This window comes from Oncorhynchus mykiss, chromosome 10 (genome assembly GCF_057628025.1).
Source record: "Oncorhynchus mykiss isolate SJ-2025 chromosome 10, ASM5762802v1, whole genome shotgun sequence".
NCBI lineage: Eukaryota > Metazoa > Chordata > Actinopteri > Salmoniformes > Salmonidae > Oncorhynchus > Oncorhynchus mykiss.
The window spans coordinates 63,402,532-63,419,706 of record NC_143031.1 but is presented as its reverse complement, the minus strand read 5'-3'; the positions used below and the strand labels follow the sequence as shown (position 1 = coordinate 63,419,706).

General features: G+C 41.7%; 1 protein-coding gene across 8 annotated transcripts in view; it reads left to right on the top strand.

Annotated features, from left to right (window-relative positions):
* The first annotated feature begins 5,274 nt into the window (after nucleotides 1-5,274).
* Nucleotides 5,275-17,175, top strand: part of LOC110534463 (phospholipid-transporting ATPase ABCA1) — a 41,916-nt gene continuing 30,015 nt past the window's right edge. For 4 of the 8 annotated variants that reach the window (XM_036933602.2, XM_036933600.2, XM_036933599.2 and 1 more), the window contains exons 1-5: nucleotides 5,275-5,527; nucleotides 7,596-7,701; nucleotides 9,039-9,132; nucleotides 12,448-12,589; nucleotides 12,827-12,945. In XM_036933602.2, coding sequence (XP_036789497.2) covers nucleotides 7,636-7,701; nucleotides 9,039-9,132; nucleotides 12,448-12,589; nucleotides 12,827-12,945 — 421 coding nt within the window. In that variant the 5' untranslated portion in view covers nucleotides 5,275-5,527; nucleotides 7,596-7,635. Of the gene's footprint in view, nucleotides 5,528-7,530; nucleotides 7,702-9,038; nucleotides 9,133-12,447; nucleotides 12,590-12,826; nucleotides 12,946-17,175 lie in introns of all 8 variants that reach the window. The other 4 variants (XM_090187414.1, XM_090187413.1, XM_090187412.1 and 1 more) reach the window with 1 other exon arrangement.

The following is a 17,175-nucleotide window of genomic DNA, read 5'->3' as shown; positions in this document are numbered from 1 at the left end:
TAAGCATGCCCTTACAAAAAAGAACTGCAGTTAGAGTGCAGTGTAACTGCAGTTATTCTCCAATTACTGCATCCAAAATATCACAGTCAACTGCAATTACTGCAGATTTTTTTTCAACTGAAATATTTGTTGTAAGGGTGGTTTCAATTGAATTCCAGCCTTCGTCTAATTTTAAACACATGGAACAAACAATTAAGTCTATGGACCACTTGTATGAGCCAGAACAAAATAGCCAATGCTTTAACCTTGGCAAGGAAGTTTCACTGTCAGAAAAGCCTATCGCATACTTCCTCTGTTTTGCTACTGCTTTGCATTCAAGTTGTTGCAGGTGTAGGTTTCCATAAGAAGGCTACTGCTGTTTAATTAACAGAATGACTAATCTCTCATGGACAGATAATTTGAGTCGCTGACGTAGTTACAGGAGATTTTGGTTCTGGGTTGCTGAGATTGCAGAAAGACAACCAGATCTCACAGCAAGGTTCTGCTTTGAGACAGTTGAATGATCAGGCACTCACAGATAGGCTTTTTTTTACCTCCAAAGAGGATTAGCTAGCTACCCAACTCATTCAGCCATTCTCTTCCACCGCTAACATAATGTCTAGTCTAGCCCCACACTGTGCTAGCCACAACAGCTATTGTGTCCCATGCACTGGAAAATTAAAAGCACTTGGACCATGGGGCATTTATACACAGAAAATTCACCACTGTTGAATCAACACTGTTACATTTTTAGCAATCAGCCAGTATCTTTTGGTTCTATACTTTTCAGTGTTAAATTAAGTACTGACACCATTACACTTTGTCAGTGTTAGGTAATTAAAACGTTTAGTGTTACGCAATAACATCTCATATAGTATATTTAACACAAGGAGGTGTTTACAGCAGGGATCATCAAATAGATTCAGCCGCGGGCCAATTTATTTGTCTTGAACAGATGGTCAGGGGACCAGAACAGAATGACACATAATTTCTCAACTGCAAATTGACCACAAGAAGCCCAAAAAAGATACAATATTTAACTAAAACAGAATAATTTCAAACTTGCTTATATTTGAATAAGATCACATTCCATATGTGTTATTTTATAGTTTTGATGTCTTCACTATTATTCTGCAATGTAGAAAATTGTAAAAATCAAGAAAGACCCTTGAATGAGTAGGTGTGTCCAAACTTTTGACTGGTACTGTATATATGCAGAGCATTCAGAAAGTATTCAGACCACTTTACTTTTTCCACATTTTTACGTTACAGCCTTATTCTAAAATGTATTCAACTGTTTTTTCCCTCATCAATCTACACGCAATACCCCATAATGAAAACACAAAAACAGTTTTTTCAAATGTTTTTGCTAATTTATTACAAATAAAAAACATAAATATCACATTTACATAAGTATTCAGACCCTTTACTCAGTACTTTGTTGAAGCACCTTTGGCAGCGATTACATCCTCAAGTCTTCTTGGGTATGACGCTACAAGCTTGTCACACCTGTATTTGGGGAGTTTCTCCCATTCTTCTCTGCAGATCCTCTCAAGCGCTGTCAGGTGGATGGGGAGCATTGCTGAACAGCTATTTTCAAGTCTCTCCAGAGACCGTTGATCGGGTTCAAGTCCGGGCTCTGGCTGGGCCACTCAAGGACATTCAGACATTAGGGCCTCCCGGGTGGCGCAGTGGTTAAGGGCGCTGTACTGCAGCGCTAGCTGTGCCACCAGAGACTCTGGGTTCGCGCCCAGGCTCTGTCGTAACCGGCCGCGACCGGGAGGTCCGTGGGGCGACGCACAATTGGCCTAGCGTGGTTAGGGAGGGTTTGGCCGGTAGGAAAATCCTTGTCTCATCGCGCACCAGCGACTCCTGTGGCGGGCCGGGCGCAGTGCACGCTAGCCTAGGTTGCCAGGTGCACGGTGTTTCCTCCAACACATTGGTGCGGCTGGCTTCCGGGTTGGATGGCGCTGTGTAAGAAGCAGTGCGGCTTGGTTGGGTTGTGTATCGGAGGACGCATGACTTTCAACCTTCGTCTCCCCCGAGCCCGTACGAGAGTTGTAGCGATGAGACAAGATAGGAGCTACTAAACAATTGGATACCACGAAATTGGGGTAAAAAAAAAGAAAGGACATTTAGAGACTTGTCCCGAAGCCACTCCTGCATTGTCTTGGCTGTGTGCTTAGGGTCGTTGTCCGGTTGGAAGGTTAACCTTTGCCCCAGTCATAGGTTCTGAGTGTTCTGGAGCAGGTTTTCATCAAGGATCTTTCTGTACTTTGCTCTGTTCAACTTTGCCTCAATCCTGACTAATCTCCAGGTCCCTGCCGCTGAAAAACATCCCCACAGCAGGATGCTGTCACCACCATGCTTCACCATATGGATGGTGCCAGGTTTCCTCCAGACGTGACACTTAGCATTCAGGAAAAAGAGTTCAATCTTGATTTCATCAGACCAGACAATCTTGTTTCTCATGGTTTAAGAGTCTTTAGGTGTCTTTTGGCAAACTCCAAGCGGGCTGTCATTGGGCCTTTTAATGAGGAGTGGCTTCCATCTGGCCTCTCTACCATAAAGGCCTGATTGATGGAGTACTGCAGAGATGGTTGTCCTTCTGGAAGGTTCTCCCATCTCCACAGAGGAACTCTAGAGCTCTGTCAGAGTGACCATCATGTTCTTGGTCACCTCCCTGACCAAGGCCCTTCTCCTCCAATTGCTCAGTTTGGCTGGTTGGCCAGGTCTAGGAAGAGACTTGGTGGTTCCAAACTTCTTCCATTTAAGAATGATGGAGGCCACTTTGTTTTTGGGCCCTTCAATGCTGCAGAAATGTTTTGTTACCCTTCCCCAGGTCTGTGCCTAGACAAAATCCTGTCTCGGAGCTCTACAGACAATTTCTTCGACCTCATGGCTTGGTTTTTTCTCTGACATGCACTGTCAACTGTGGGACCTCATATAGACAGGTGTGCCTTTCCAAATCATGTCCAATCAATTGAATTTACCACAGGTGGACTCCAATCAAGTTGTAGAAACATCTCAAGGATGATCAATGGAAACATGATGCACCTGAGCTCAATTTCGAGTCTCATAGCAAAGGGTCTGAATAATTATGTAGATAAGGTATTTCTGTTTTTATTTTTAATAAATTAGCAAAAATGTTGAAAAACCTGTTTTTCGCTTAGCCAGCGTGGTGTATTGTGTGTAGATTGCTGAGGACATTTTATTTATTTAATCCATTTTAGAATTAAGCTATAACGTAACAAAATGTGGAAAAAGTCAAGGGGTCTGAATACTTTCCGAAGGCACTGTTTATATATATATATATATATATATATATATATATATATATATATATATATATATATTATGCAATAACACTTCATATAATGTTTTTTTCTCCAAAATGTTTTTTTTATTCTCTTTACAACCCTCTGACACATGCGCTAATCAAAGTATTTACAAAGACTTCAGATCTGGTAGCGGATGTACTCCAACTCTAATTAACATAACCATAGACCACTTAAACTGGTACAGCACTTCCACTCAAGGTTGGCCAAGAATAACTAACTGAAAGCCACTAAGCCACGCCTCCGATATAATTGCCTTTTCGATTGAGTTACCACCCATGACTGTATTTATTAGTGACAGACACGTGGTTGTTGAATTTGTTCACCAAGTGAGTTTCTAGGCAAAATGTTATCATTCAAATCTTTATGACGTTACATATCTCGTAAGGCCTTATTTTGAGGCCTAGTTTTAGTAATACAGTGGCCTGAAACTCCTTGTTTACAGGCCACATCAGGCCTGCAAGTCACATTATGTTGGCTTGCAAAGTGATGTGTACATTCCAACAGTTGGCATTTTCATTCACCAGTAACCTGCATTCAGAATGGCTGCCTGGGTTCTAAACACTGATAAAGGAGACTACCATTTAAACTGGATTAACCATTTCAGTAACGGGTGCAATAAATCTGACTGATTTGATTAGTTTAGAAAAATTATGTTGTGTAGCATGTGATTAATCAATCAATGTGCATGCAAAAACACAAATAATAAAAACAATCCCAAAAAATCTACCTGCAGTAGAGCACGCTGGGAAATATGATAATGATGAGCGTGGTTTTGATGGGAATCTTTTACTCTCCACAGAGTAAAACTGACACAATCACACTCTCACACACAACTGTGTTTATTAACACCAACACTGGGATTATTTTGCACCATTTACCACTTACAAAGTGAATGTAACTCCTGAATCAACACTAGAAATGTTACACTGAAAAATCAACACTAGATAACACTGGCCAATTTGCTGTGTAAGTGATATTCATCAAGAATATGTGTTTGATGTATTTGATACTATTCCACTCCAGCCATTACCACCAGCCCGTCCTCCTCAATGAAGGTGCCAGAAGATAGGCTACTGTAAGGAACAGCCTTTGTGTTGCCCTCTAAAGTCAACAAATGAAGACCTTCAGGGTTCATGAACTCTATGGTCCATATTGTATATTGAATGTGAATACAAGAGTATATGTATGTAAGACTGTAATACAGTAAGACTAAACCGAAGAGACTAGACAAGCTATTTAAAGATTGAACACCAGATGGTCGATCCCTTGGCAGAGAGATGCTACCATGTCCTTGCACCCATCCCCTAAAGACAGAGACACAAACCAATTAGGATTACTCTACTCAACAATCTGTGATACATCTTCAACATTCAACTTGTGCCCAGGCTCAGAGTGTATTTTGTCCTGTGGTCTAGTTGATGATACATTGATGTTGGCCCTAGTCATCACGAATGCAGCATCGTTGGACAGTATTGTGTAGTTAGTTAACCAGTGAACCTGGTCGTCAAACCTGTGTGTCTAGTTATTGTTTAGTCAAAGTCACTGAGGTGGAATGGTGTTTGGGCCAATAAATATCAATATGCTATGACAGACTCTAAATGTAGGTTCAATCTGAAGTTCCAACACTTCTAGAATTTTATTTCAAAAGGGTACAGCATAATTCTATATTTATAAAGTGTGTGAACTGATATGCCTTCAGATTGAACCTACATTTAGAGTCTGTCATAGAATTATGGTATTTATTGACCTCGATTATGTCCCCACTGGCCACTGACAAGACTGAGCACTTGATTTCAACCCAAAATGTGGCTATTATACAGATATGACAATTACACAATCATAAAATGATTGTATACGTTGCATGGACGGATTCAATACCTAAATATATCTGTATAGGGCACCGTAGCCCTCTTAAGAGCTGTTTTTCTTGGGGCTCTACACGTGTGTCCCGTTTAAGGAGACAGCAACACAAACAGCCTCGTATCCTTTTGACCGCGAGTTACCTTTCCTCTTCTGAAAGCGGCTGCATTGGCTGCCACTATAAAAGCTTGGAGGAGAAAAAAGGCAGAACCAGAGACACAGAGCAGCGAAGACAATAACGGTCGTGAAAAAGCGAATAAAAAAGCGTCCATTTTACCTTTTCCAATTCAAGGAATTACAATTTATGAACATTGAAGAATTGGATTTTCGCAGCATTAGGGAAAAAGGTCGGTTGTTTTTATTTGTTCGTTTTTGTTGTTTCTTTGTTAAGTTGCTCAGTGGGTGATATGTATTGTGTTCTGCATCATACCAAAGGAACTGTTTTATTGGATATTTACAGAATGGATGTACATGGTCGCCGCGCATGTTTGATTCAGTTTGTAAATATTTTCAAAACAAAAGCGCATCTTTGCCTTCGCACTTGTATAGTACGCTAAGTCGTTTACAACAATCAACACATGATTTCTAGTGTTTATCCTCAATCAAGTGTATTGAATAACTTAGATGCATTTATGAGGTTTTGGTCGGATGGGTAAGATGACAAAGTGTGGGTAGTGTATGTTATGTCCTTTATCGCATATGACCGTATTGTGCTTGATGAATACAGTGTGTGTGCTACACTACAGCATCTGCTGCGGTTTATTGTATAGAAGAGTGCGCTGCGCTGAATGACCGAGAGTAACCTCTTCCTCTTGAAACAATGAAACATCCAGCATGAAGTTCTGAAGTTATTTCGATTATTATATTGCACTGATATGGTTGACATTCGAGTACAATGAAAGAATGCAAAGTCTTAGTTTGTGAAATGATGTTTTTATTGTTTTAATAAATGTTTGTTTCTGATTCATTGATGCAGACTTGATGTTGTAGTTAAAGGTAGCAGATGTTTGCCAAAATTATGTTTTATTGTCGGCCCATCGTTGACCATAGTGGTTGTCATATCGTTATTCATTCGTTTTTTTGTGTGTGTTTTTTCATAGCCTGTTTCATCAAAGCGCTGATTAATTTTGTTCTTGGTCTTTGTACGATTTTCGTATTCTGAATGTTTTGAGACCGTAGTTGAAAACAGAACAGGCTAAGCTTCTATTGGGGAAAAAAATATGATCATGATATGGATCTGGAACGAGTGAAAAATGGCAATAACCACATTAAAACGCTAGAGGAGCCCGCAGCAATTCTGCACCAGGCAACCGCATTGATTAATTTGGAGGGAGGCTGTTGTTTACAATTTGTACTGTAGTGGTTTGTTATGTTATGCGATGAAGCTGAATGAAAAAAACAACGTAAAAACATGGTAACAACCTTAAATGTAATCAATATACGATCGGTTCATTTGAAAATCGGCTTCATTACGCTGGGACCTGAGGTAGACTGTCATTCAGATTTTGCCCAATTCATCTTTTGAACGTGTTTTGTAATGAATAGGCTATCAATCCACCCACCCACCCGGAATAGGCTATCAATCCACCCACCCACCCGGACTAGGCTACATCACTGATGAAATGTTACGTGCGTAGTCTGCTGGTCCTTCACTCGTCTCATACAGTTTTGTCTTGAAAAAAAGGGATTACAATTGTTTGAGAGAGTGTTGCGTCACCATAGTTGATTGAATGGCACGTGCTTTATATTTGAGTAATTTAGCAGAGGCTCTTATCCAGAGCGATGTACAGTAGAGAGTGCATACATTTTCATACTTTTTTGTTGTTCCCCCGTGGGAATCGAACCCACAACTCTAGCGTTGCATGTGCCATGCTCTTGCCAACGGAGCCACACGGGGCCCATTTGTGTCATAAAAACTCTGTTGCATCTGGAAGTATTTAACAATACAGCTGTTTGTGTAACTAGATAGTAACAGCATTTGCTATTTGAGTGATTGCTCATTTCTGCATTGCAATAGTTGGATTAAATTGAAATGTCATGAGGACATTTGGTACTTTAGATATTAAAGTATTTTTTTTTTTTTTTTGCAATTGTGTGGGTGGCACACCTTCACTTGCCAAGTATCCAAGTATCCAGTGACTGTTTGTAGATCCAAAAGTCCCAGTGTGTTTTTTTGTAACAGACACGGAATCTCCCAATCCTGGAAACTACTCTGATTGGTTAATACAGTCCAGTATCCATTGGAGATCTGATGGTTATATTTGGTTAGACTTTGACCTATGAGTGGCGTGGTGTCCAGTGGACTCAAACAGCCTTCTTCTCTGGTCTCACTGTGCTGTGTTGTCTGCAGATGCGGAGCTCAAGAGTTGTAGAAAAGGTCCCCGAGTCTCACTGTGTTGTCACTGTGCTCTGCAGTTGGGAGCTGGACGGCTGTAGGATAGGTCCCTGAGGCGAGATGGCCGTCTCTACTCAACTGGGCTTACTGCTGTGGAAGAACTTCACCTACAGACGGAGACAGACAGTAAGTAGCTACTACAAAATAAAAGTCCACCAACCCCACGTAGATTCTGTGAGATAAGGGGAGCATGTCAAGGAAAGTTGTAGTGGAAAAAAACAAGGTTTATTGGCTACGAAGTTTGGTAGCATATACAATATGTTACTATTGTTGTCTGTGTGGCCAATGCACACATAAATAATAGCATTGTCTATGTATTGGTAAAAGGGGTGAGATTGTAAAAAAAGTTTTTAAAAACGCTTGAATGAACTTCATCCTTTGACTCATTGAGGACGTTCAAACCGTAGAGGATGTCAATGTAGCAGAGAGTCAATGTAGTGATGGTGACTCGTAGCGTGGAGGAGTCTTAAGTGCACGTTTTCCACACAAAGGATTCTGGAACATTTTAAACAACACCGTCACCTTGTCTTATCATGTCATCCAACTGTTAAACCTCAAAATCTCTCAGAAGAACCTAAGAACCAGATACATTTATAGAACATATTCCCGTCCTCCATTTGACCAATCATCCTTTCGTCTCCCATCCCCCATCTCGATGCTCTGTGAGTCTGGGGCTGGGAGGACAGCAGCTGTTGTGAACATATGTCCACCCAACCAACACCTCTCCCTTCCCACTCCCAGTCCTAGATAGGATAAAGATTATAATATATTTACCAACAACAGCTGATAAACCCCTTAATGGCTGCCTGACAGCCCAATAAGGGTTTGTGGAATGACCCACTTCCACTGAAAAGCTGGACCAGTCCATTCTAAAGGGGATCCTAGGTTTTAAAATAATGTTTTTGTAATTGATGAGATGTCTCTTAGAATCAAAATGACCCATCCAACATAGTCAAGAAATTGGTAACCTGGATTGTAGACTAAAGTACACAAAGAAGCTTAGAGGTGGGTTGTCTACTTTAGGACAGTGGTTCCCAACCTTTTTCAGTTATTGTACCACCAACTACATTTTGCTCTGCCCGGAGTACCCCTTGAAGTACCCCCTCATGAGAATTTTACCAGTAGGCCTATGGTCTCATGAGTCTTCTCAAGTACCTCTCCTAGTACCCCTGGTTGGGAACCACTGCTTTAAGACACTGAAACATTCAGTATTTTTTTGCGTCAAATTGTTTTTACATCCATGGCCACCCTACTTTGCAAACAATGCCAGGTTCAAAAATTCCTCCTCGTCTGTCGTTTTGCCCCGAATAAATTCCACATGATTGTATGACTGAAATCTCCAAATGGGTTGTTCTGTAGGGAGACCAGACTTCCTTACCATGGCATTGGTTTCACTGTTTGAATGCTGTTTGTCCTGACTGAATTTGTCAGTCTCTCATCGACCTTCTGAACTTTCCTTTCAGCTCCAGCTAGTTATCGAGATAATATGGCCGCTCTTCATCTTCTTCATCCTCATATCTGTGAGGATGCATTACCCGCCCTACGAGCAACATGAGTGTGAGTAGCCCACACATACAGAGTGCCTGAATTCACAGTGTGCTATTTTCTGTCTTATGTCAATTTAAATAAAGCTTTTAGAATTTGAATTGAGCTCAAATCGACTCAAATCGAGCTTTGTCTATTTGCACAGTTATAATGAGGCAATTCAAGAATAATGTTAGTGTCTCGACTGGGTAAGTAGTGACGTACTAGAGGCCTCATGACATTTGGTCCGAATACTGTTGCCCGTAATCATTTGTTCCCATTTTCCATTCTTTGTAGTCAGATGAGTCAGAGATCACAAGATGGAGGACAACAGGATTCCAGACAGTTGTCCTTTATATCATCAGCCACTATTGTTTATTGAGTCCAAGACTCATTGGAAAGCAAAGCAATACAGACAAAAGATACTTCAGGGAAAGAGAGAGCCCGTTATTTTTAAAGGACATTACTGTTCGTATCAAAGACAGTTAGTCACAACAGAACAGTGGAAGGCAGGAGATTCCCACAAGAAATGTGTCTCAATGGATTTCATTTTTCTAGAATCTAGAACAATGGATAAGGGAAGAACATTTGTGGACTTAGTGAACACATGTGGAAATGTTACAAATACCTGGAAAGGAATATATATATTTTTATTGTCCAAGAAATGTCAATGCAGAGAAGAGTACGTTAATGGCCCTACCTGCCATTCCTCATCCCAAGCCAAGGTCCTCCCTCTATACTGTTTTCTTAAAAACATCCCACTCAGTTGGTCAATATCCCACTCAGTTGGTCAATATTTGATATATTGACCCACTGGCCTTTAAAACTCCTGTAGTACACCATAACAGCTCTGGGAACAGTTTGTTACTTACACAGATAATATATTCTCAACTTTGAGGGTACTTAATTTATGTGTAATTCTATTTCCTTTGCATTTCCACTTTGTGAAAGACCCGTTGATCATTGATTCAATGGAGTCAGTCAAGAAAAGCCGTTTTCCTGGAACGACCCGTGTTCAACGTGTACCTGTTGTCTCTTGGCAAACTCACATTGATTGACGCGGTCAAAGAATGTTAATGAGAACATGATAATAATTCTTAGAAAATGTCAACTCCGAGAAACCCGTTGTTGACATTTTAAAAGCTGTTTTGACAAAGTTAGAAGCTAAAATAGAATGGTTTATTTCTGTAAAATCAGAGAGTGAGTGCAATGAAATTGAATTATTGCGAAATTCACCTGAAAGTAATAGTAAATTAATCTCCATTAAATTAACTTCCTGAATTCAAATGTATACCAGTAGGACTCCAACAACACTGGACTGTGTAGTATGTTTGTTTACATCAATAGAGTATGGATGTCAGTGGAAGGATGTATAGCTACTATACTGTCTATTGCCCTCCTTATCTCTATCTTGTCAATACAGGTCTCCAGTAAAGATCTTGGTTTCATCCCAATTGGCATCCTATTCCCTATATAGTGCAGTACTTTTGACCAGGGCCCATAAGGAATATGGTGCTATTTGGGATGTACCTACTGTATTTCACCAGGTCAGAAGGCTATACCTTTGCCCTCATATATCCCCCTCACTAGCTTTAAGCACCAGCTATCAGAGCAGCTCACAAATTACTGCACCTGTACATAGCCCATCTGTCATTTAGCCCAAACAACTACCTCTCCCCCTACTGTATTTATTTAATTATTTTGCTCCTTTGCACCCCCATTATTTCTATCTCTACTTTGTTTTACTCCATGTGTAACTCTGTGTTGTTATCTATCTTTATCTTGGCCAGGTCTTAATTGTAAATGAGAACTTGTTCTCAACTTGCCTACCTGGTTAAATAAAGGTGACATAAAAAATAAATATATAATACACTGAGTGTACAAAACATTAGGAACACCTGCCTAATATTGAGTTGCACCCCCTTTAAATCCATTGGGCATGGGCTCTGCAAGGTGTCGAAAGCGTTCCACAGGGATGCTGGCCCATCTTGACTCCAATGCTTCCCACAGTTGTGTCAAGTTGGCTGGATATCCTTTTGGTGGTGGACCATTCTTGATGCACATTCTTGTTGAATGTGAAAATCCCAGCAGCGTTGCAGTTCTTGACACACTCAAACCAGTACGCCTGGTGCCTACCATATCCCGTTCGAAGACACTTAAATCTTTTGTCTTGCCCATTCACCCTCTGAATGGCACACATACACAATCCACGTCTCAATTGTCTCAAGGCTTAAAAATCCTTCTTTAACCTGTCTCTTCCCTTTCATCTATATTGATTTGAAATGGATTTAGCAGGTGACATCAATAAGGGATCATAGCTTTCACCTGGATTCACCTGAGCAGTCTATGTCATGGAAAAAGCAGGTGTTCAAAATGTTCTGTACACTCAGTGTAGGTTGGACAGCAGGCCAGTAGGCTAGACTATTAAACTCTGTGTATGATACGTTAACTGTGGACTGTGAAAGGACAATTCAAGTGTCACTACAATGGCACTGCTTTTAAAAAATCCAGTAGGCTTGTCAGACACACACACACACACACAAAAAGTAAAGTGTGAATACTTCTATAACATCTTGTTTTGCAGAATGTGCACGTCACCATTTTGTTGACTGTCAATCTTGTCACTAGTCAACTCGGCCGTAGATAGCAATACTTGATTTCACCCACTCAACTCAACAGTATTGACCTCAGGACTGGGTCACACTGTATCGTCCCACTCTAGGTGATTGCTTCACAATCTGCCGGGCTTTACAGTAGCAGATAACGGTTTACTGACAACCTCTTCTGACTCGTCACAGAAAGTGAATGCTGATCCAAAGGTCACATGAATCATGTGGTTCACCGAGGCAATTATTCACCAGATACCCCCACGGGGGGTCTGACTGTTGTCTATGGTACGGAGTTTGAGGTTGCGGACAATGGAGGTCTCTCTTGGTCTCCGTCCCAGATGGCCCCCTATTCCCTACATAGTGCACTGCTTTTGACCAGAGCACCTGCGGAATAGGGGGCCATTTGGGGCGCAGGCTTGGTCTCTCTGCTAGATAACACAGTTCCTCCGAGAACACGAGGAACCTGTGCCCACTCCAGGTTCCCCCGTTGTACTGTGCTCTTGCTAAACAAGATGTCCGCCTGGCTGTTATTTCGATCTGCTGAATTGAGCCAAGCTGAAATGGAGTTTCACTCAGTCCTCCTTGCTCTGCCGTTGTGAAATGTTGGGTGACTGACTAAAGTTCCACAATTACCCAACCTAATCATTTGACTTCAGTGGCCGTCTGGGCAGTTTCATAGGGAGATATTGTGACAGAGTGGTGTCGATCATTGAACTTCTCTATTCCCCCCCCCCTCCAGGCCATTTCCCTAACAAGGCCATGCCCTCGGCGGGCACCTTGCCCTGGGTACAAGGGATCATCTGCAACGCCAACAACCCCTGCTTCCGCCACCCCACACCAGGAGAGACCCCAGGGCTGGTGGGCAACTTCAACGATTCTATGTGAGTTCATGCCGGGTAAACTGACCCTTTAACATTGCCTGAGTTGATTTGATTAGTCATGCCTATGACAAACAACCAAGTAAACAGTGTAAGCTAAGACATTAAAACATTGAAATAACGGACCATGCCACAAGGAACATTGTTCCTCCTTTCAGACCCTCAACCCCAGAGGATCCGCATGTGTGTTTTACCACCGTTGTTCCTCACATCGTCTATTCGCCTCTCTATGAAACACAGAATCTCCCGTCTGTTCATCGATGCCAAGAAGATCCTCCTCTACAGCCAGAATGACAAGAGCTTCGAGGGCTACAAAGTTCTGGTGCGGGCTCTGAGGAAACTACAGGGCAACACGGCAGGTAGGACAGATCACAGGTCATAGACCCTGAGCTACAGACGTAAAGATGCATCCCACTGGGCCAAAAACTGGTTGAACCAACTTTGTTTCCACGTCATTTCAACACAGTAAATGCAATGCGATGACGTTGAATCAATGTGGAAAACTGATTGGATTTGCAAAAAGTCAACAACATACAGGAATTCTGTCTTTTTTCTTTTGTTGATTTCACATTGAATTCTCGCTAGTTGACAACTTAACCAAATGGAAATGGAAACTAGACGTTGAAATGACATCTGTGCCCAGTGGGATGTACATGGATATTGATGCACCGTCCATATATTTACGTTGATGTATATATTTGTACGTATTGTTTAAAGTACTGCATGACATCACATTTTATGTATGTTTCTGCATGTACATTGATGTTACTTAATCTGATCCTAAGCCTGTACCCACCTGCATACATAGGCCCTGAGCCATAGACGTGTTGCACGCATACTGATCTGAGTTTGGTTAGCCTGGTTTTTCAGTAGGTAGGTATGATCACCTACCTGTACATGCCTTCTAGCTATAGACGTAGGACACACGTTGTACACTTGAAGCACATCGTACTGAACTTGAGACTTGTTTGACGGTTTCAGTCCTCGTTTTCCTGGGGCCATACGGTGCAGAGAGTTCAGAGCAAATGGCATGCTTAGATTTTAATGGCCTCCGTGAAAACCCAAATTCCTAATGCGAAGAAAAGCAGATTACTGGGGACCATACAGCCCCTAATCAAAATGGGGCCTTTTGGCTCATAATGGAGGGCAATGGGTGCAGGTTGGCAGCATAGAAATATAATTACTAGAATGGACGTTCTCATTCCAGTAAATGTTCTATGATTCAGTGTACCCATGAGTGATCCAGTCAAAAAACGTGGTGGTCTGAGGGGCTTTGTTAGCCTAGTCACAGATCTGCTGGGAGTTGGCTTGATGGCACAAACAAATATGGGACCAGGCTTTGTCCCTTCTAGTAATTAGATTTATATGGTTGGCATAGCACTGGTGTAATCAGTCCATGCCAGTCCTGGGGTGGGGAGGTTGCTGCTGGACCAACGGGGGGAGGCAGGCAGTGCCCATGTCCTGTCCTATCTCTTTAAATGGCAGGAAGACCTCCCTGGACCCACCCATCACAACAGGATACAGATTGAAACTAAGTGGCCCTTTAATGTTTTGACTGCTGTGTCTGTGTCTGAACTGGACCAACCCTGGGCTTGGAATGTGTCTACATCCTGTTTGAGGATCATTATGTGCTCTCGTCTCCCCTCGCGTTACTGTCCATCTCATTTCAGATGGTGAATAAGAAATCGTATTAACTGCATGATAAAACTGAATACCATTGAAAAGAACCTCCTGCACACTGCTCCACAGATTTAATGGGTACTGTTTGCTTTTGGCTCTTGCTGAGTGGCCATTTTCAGAGTGGAAGGTACATGGTGGTGTCATGACCTTGGCCCAGGAAGAGGGGGGAAAGGTCTTCGAGGATATCAGGTTGATGACAGTATCTTTCCCTTGCATGAGTCTTGAGGTGTCCCAGTCCCCACACACCTACATACTGCCTTGCGAAAGTATTCAGCCCCCTTGAACTTTGCGACCTTTTGCCACATTTCAGGCTTCAAACATAAAGATATAAAACTGTATTTTTTTGTGAAGAATCAACAACAAGTGGGACACAATCATGAAGTGGAACAACAATTATTGGAAATTTCAAACTTTTTTAACAAATCAAAAACTGAAAAATTGGGCGTGCAAAATTATTCAGCCCCTTTACTTTCAGTGCAGCAAACTCTCTCCAGAAGTTCAGTGAGGATCTCTGAATGATCCAATGTTGACCTAAATGACTAATGATGATAAATACAATCCACCTGTGTGTAATCAAGTCTCCGTATAAATGCACCTGCACTGTGATAGTCTCAGAGGTCCGTTAAAAGCGCAGAGAGCATCATGAAGAACAAGGAACACACCAGGCAGGTCCGAGATACTGTTGTGAAGAAGTTTAAAGCCGGATTTGGATACAAAAAGATTTCCCAAGCTTTAAACATCCCAAGGAGCACTGTGCAAGCGATAATATTGAAATGGAAGGAGTATCAGACCACTGCAAATCTACCAAGACCTGGCCGTCCCTCTAAACTTTCAGCTCATACAAGGAGAAGACTGATCAGAGATGCAGCCAAGAGGCCCATGATCACTCTGGATGAACTGCAGGGATCTACAGCTGAGGTGGGAGACTCTGTCCATAGGACAACAATAAGTTGTATATTGCACAAATCTGGCCTTTATGGAAGAGTGGCAAGAAGAAAGCCATTTCTTAAAGATATCCATCGTAAAAGCAACACAGCTGAACACACCATCCCCACTGACAAACATGGTGGTGGCAGCATCATGGTTTGGGCCTGCTTTTCTTCAGCAGGGACAGGGAAGATGGTTAAAATTGATGTGAAGATGGATGGAGCCAAATACAGGACCATTCTGGAAGAAAACCTGATGGAGTCTGCAAAAGACCTGAGACTGGGACGGAGATTTGTCTTCCAACAAGACAATGATCCAAAACATAAAGCAAAATCTACAATGGAATGGTTCAAAAATAAACATATCCAGGTGTTAGAATGGCCAAGTCAAAGTCCAGACCTGAATCCAATCGAGAATCTGTGGAAAGAACTGAAAACTGCTGTTCACAAATGCTCTCCATCCAACCTCACTGAGCTCGAGCTGTTTTGCAAGGAGGAATGGGAAAAAATGTCAGTCTCTCGATGTGCAAAACTGATAGAGACATACCCCAAGCGACTTACAGCTGTAATCACAGCAAAAGGTGGCGCTACAAAGTATTAACTTAAGGGGGCTGAATAATTTTGCACGCCCAATTTTTCAGTTTTTGATTTGTTAAAAAAGTTTGAAATATCCAATAAATGTCGTTCCACTACATGATTGTGTCCCACTTGTTGTTGATTCTTCACAAAAAAATACAGTTTTATATCTTTATGTTTGAAGCCTGAAATGTGGCAAAAGGTCGCAAAGTACAAGGGGGCCGAATACTTTCGCAAGGCACTGTATCTACCATACATATTGTCTACCCACCGGGCAAAATGCGTTGACTTAACATTATACCAATGTCATATTTCAACGTTCAACTGACATGGACTATTAATTGACTTTTTTTTTAGGTTGAATTGGCTTATTATGTCATATCAACTGCTGGGTGAGCCTCATGGCACCTCATCGAGGTTAACGCTAAGACCGCTGTTAAACCATCAAGCTGACGCATTTTGAAGACAACAAATGTCATTCGTTATCACATAAAGGAGCATAAATGAACTGTGTCTGTGGGAACCATACTATCGCCATTCTATATCTAACCAAAGAGTAGTTCCGAGACTGACATAGGCCTACCACTAAAAGATGAATCGCTTCACAACATGAGCTCACTGACCCCACTATGGCCTGGATAGAGAAAAGGTGTGAAAAAGTATTTCACAGTTCCACTCCAACATGCATTTATCGTCTATCTACTTCTTACAGTACAACTTCCCACCTAGGCTTCCTTCCAGAGGACTCGAGCACAGTTAAGATATTACCTGAGATATTCAGGTCACAAAGACCGTGTCAACACTATTGCGTAACAGCTCCTTCCAGCATAATTATGTTGTGGGCAAATTAAAACGAGTCACGTGAACCGTTTTGGCCAAACGTGGAGAAAGGTGTCAGTGTTAAAAATACCCGTGTTTTAAATTCAAGACTTGAAAAGCAACCCGTCTTAAAATTGGTTACGTCAGTGTTCAAAAGGAGTCTAGGAGCAGATCACAGCTCTGCATTGACCCTCTATAAAATCCTTCCCCTATATAAAGCCTTACAGTGGGAGTGCCATTATGTCAAAGCGGAGAAAGTTAATTCTGTTAGAATTAGTGCCTTGTGTCACAACAGAAGCACTTTAATCTTATTCATGAAACATATCCACTTCTCTTTAATCTCACGAAATCCAGACCTTTTCTCTTCTCTCACTGTATGTTCTATATCGATATGATGCTGATTGCGTTTCTCTTTTCGGGTTTGTAACAAAAACTAGCTTTAATGTAATGGGTTGGTGTGTCAGCCAGACTGATTGACGGGGTTTCCTAGGTGGGTCGTTTGTTCTTTCGAAGGTCGCTAAAAACTATTCTCTTCACACTGACGCGCGGATGCACGGCACGCACAATTCTCCTTCTCAAAGTGGTCTG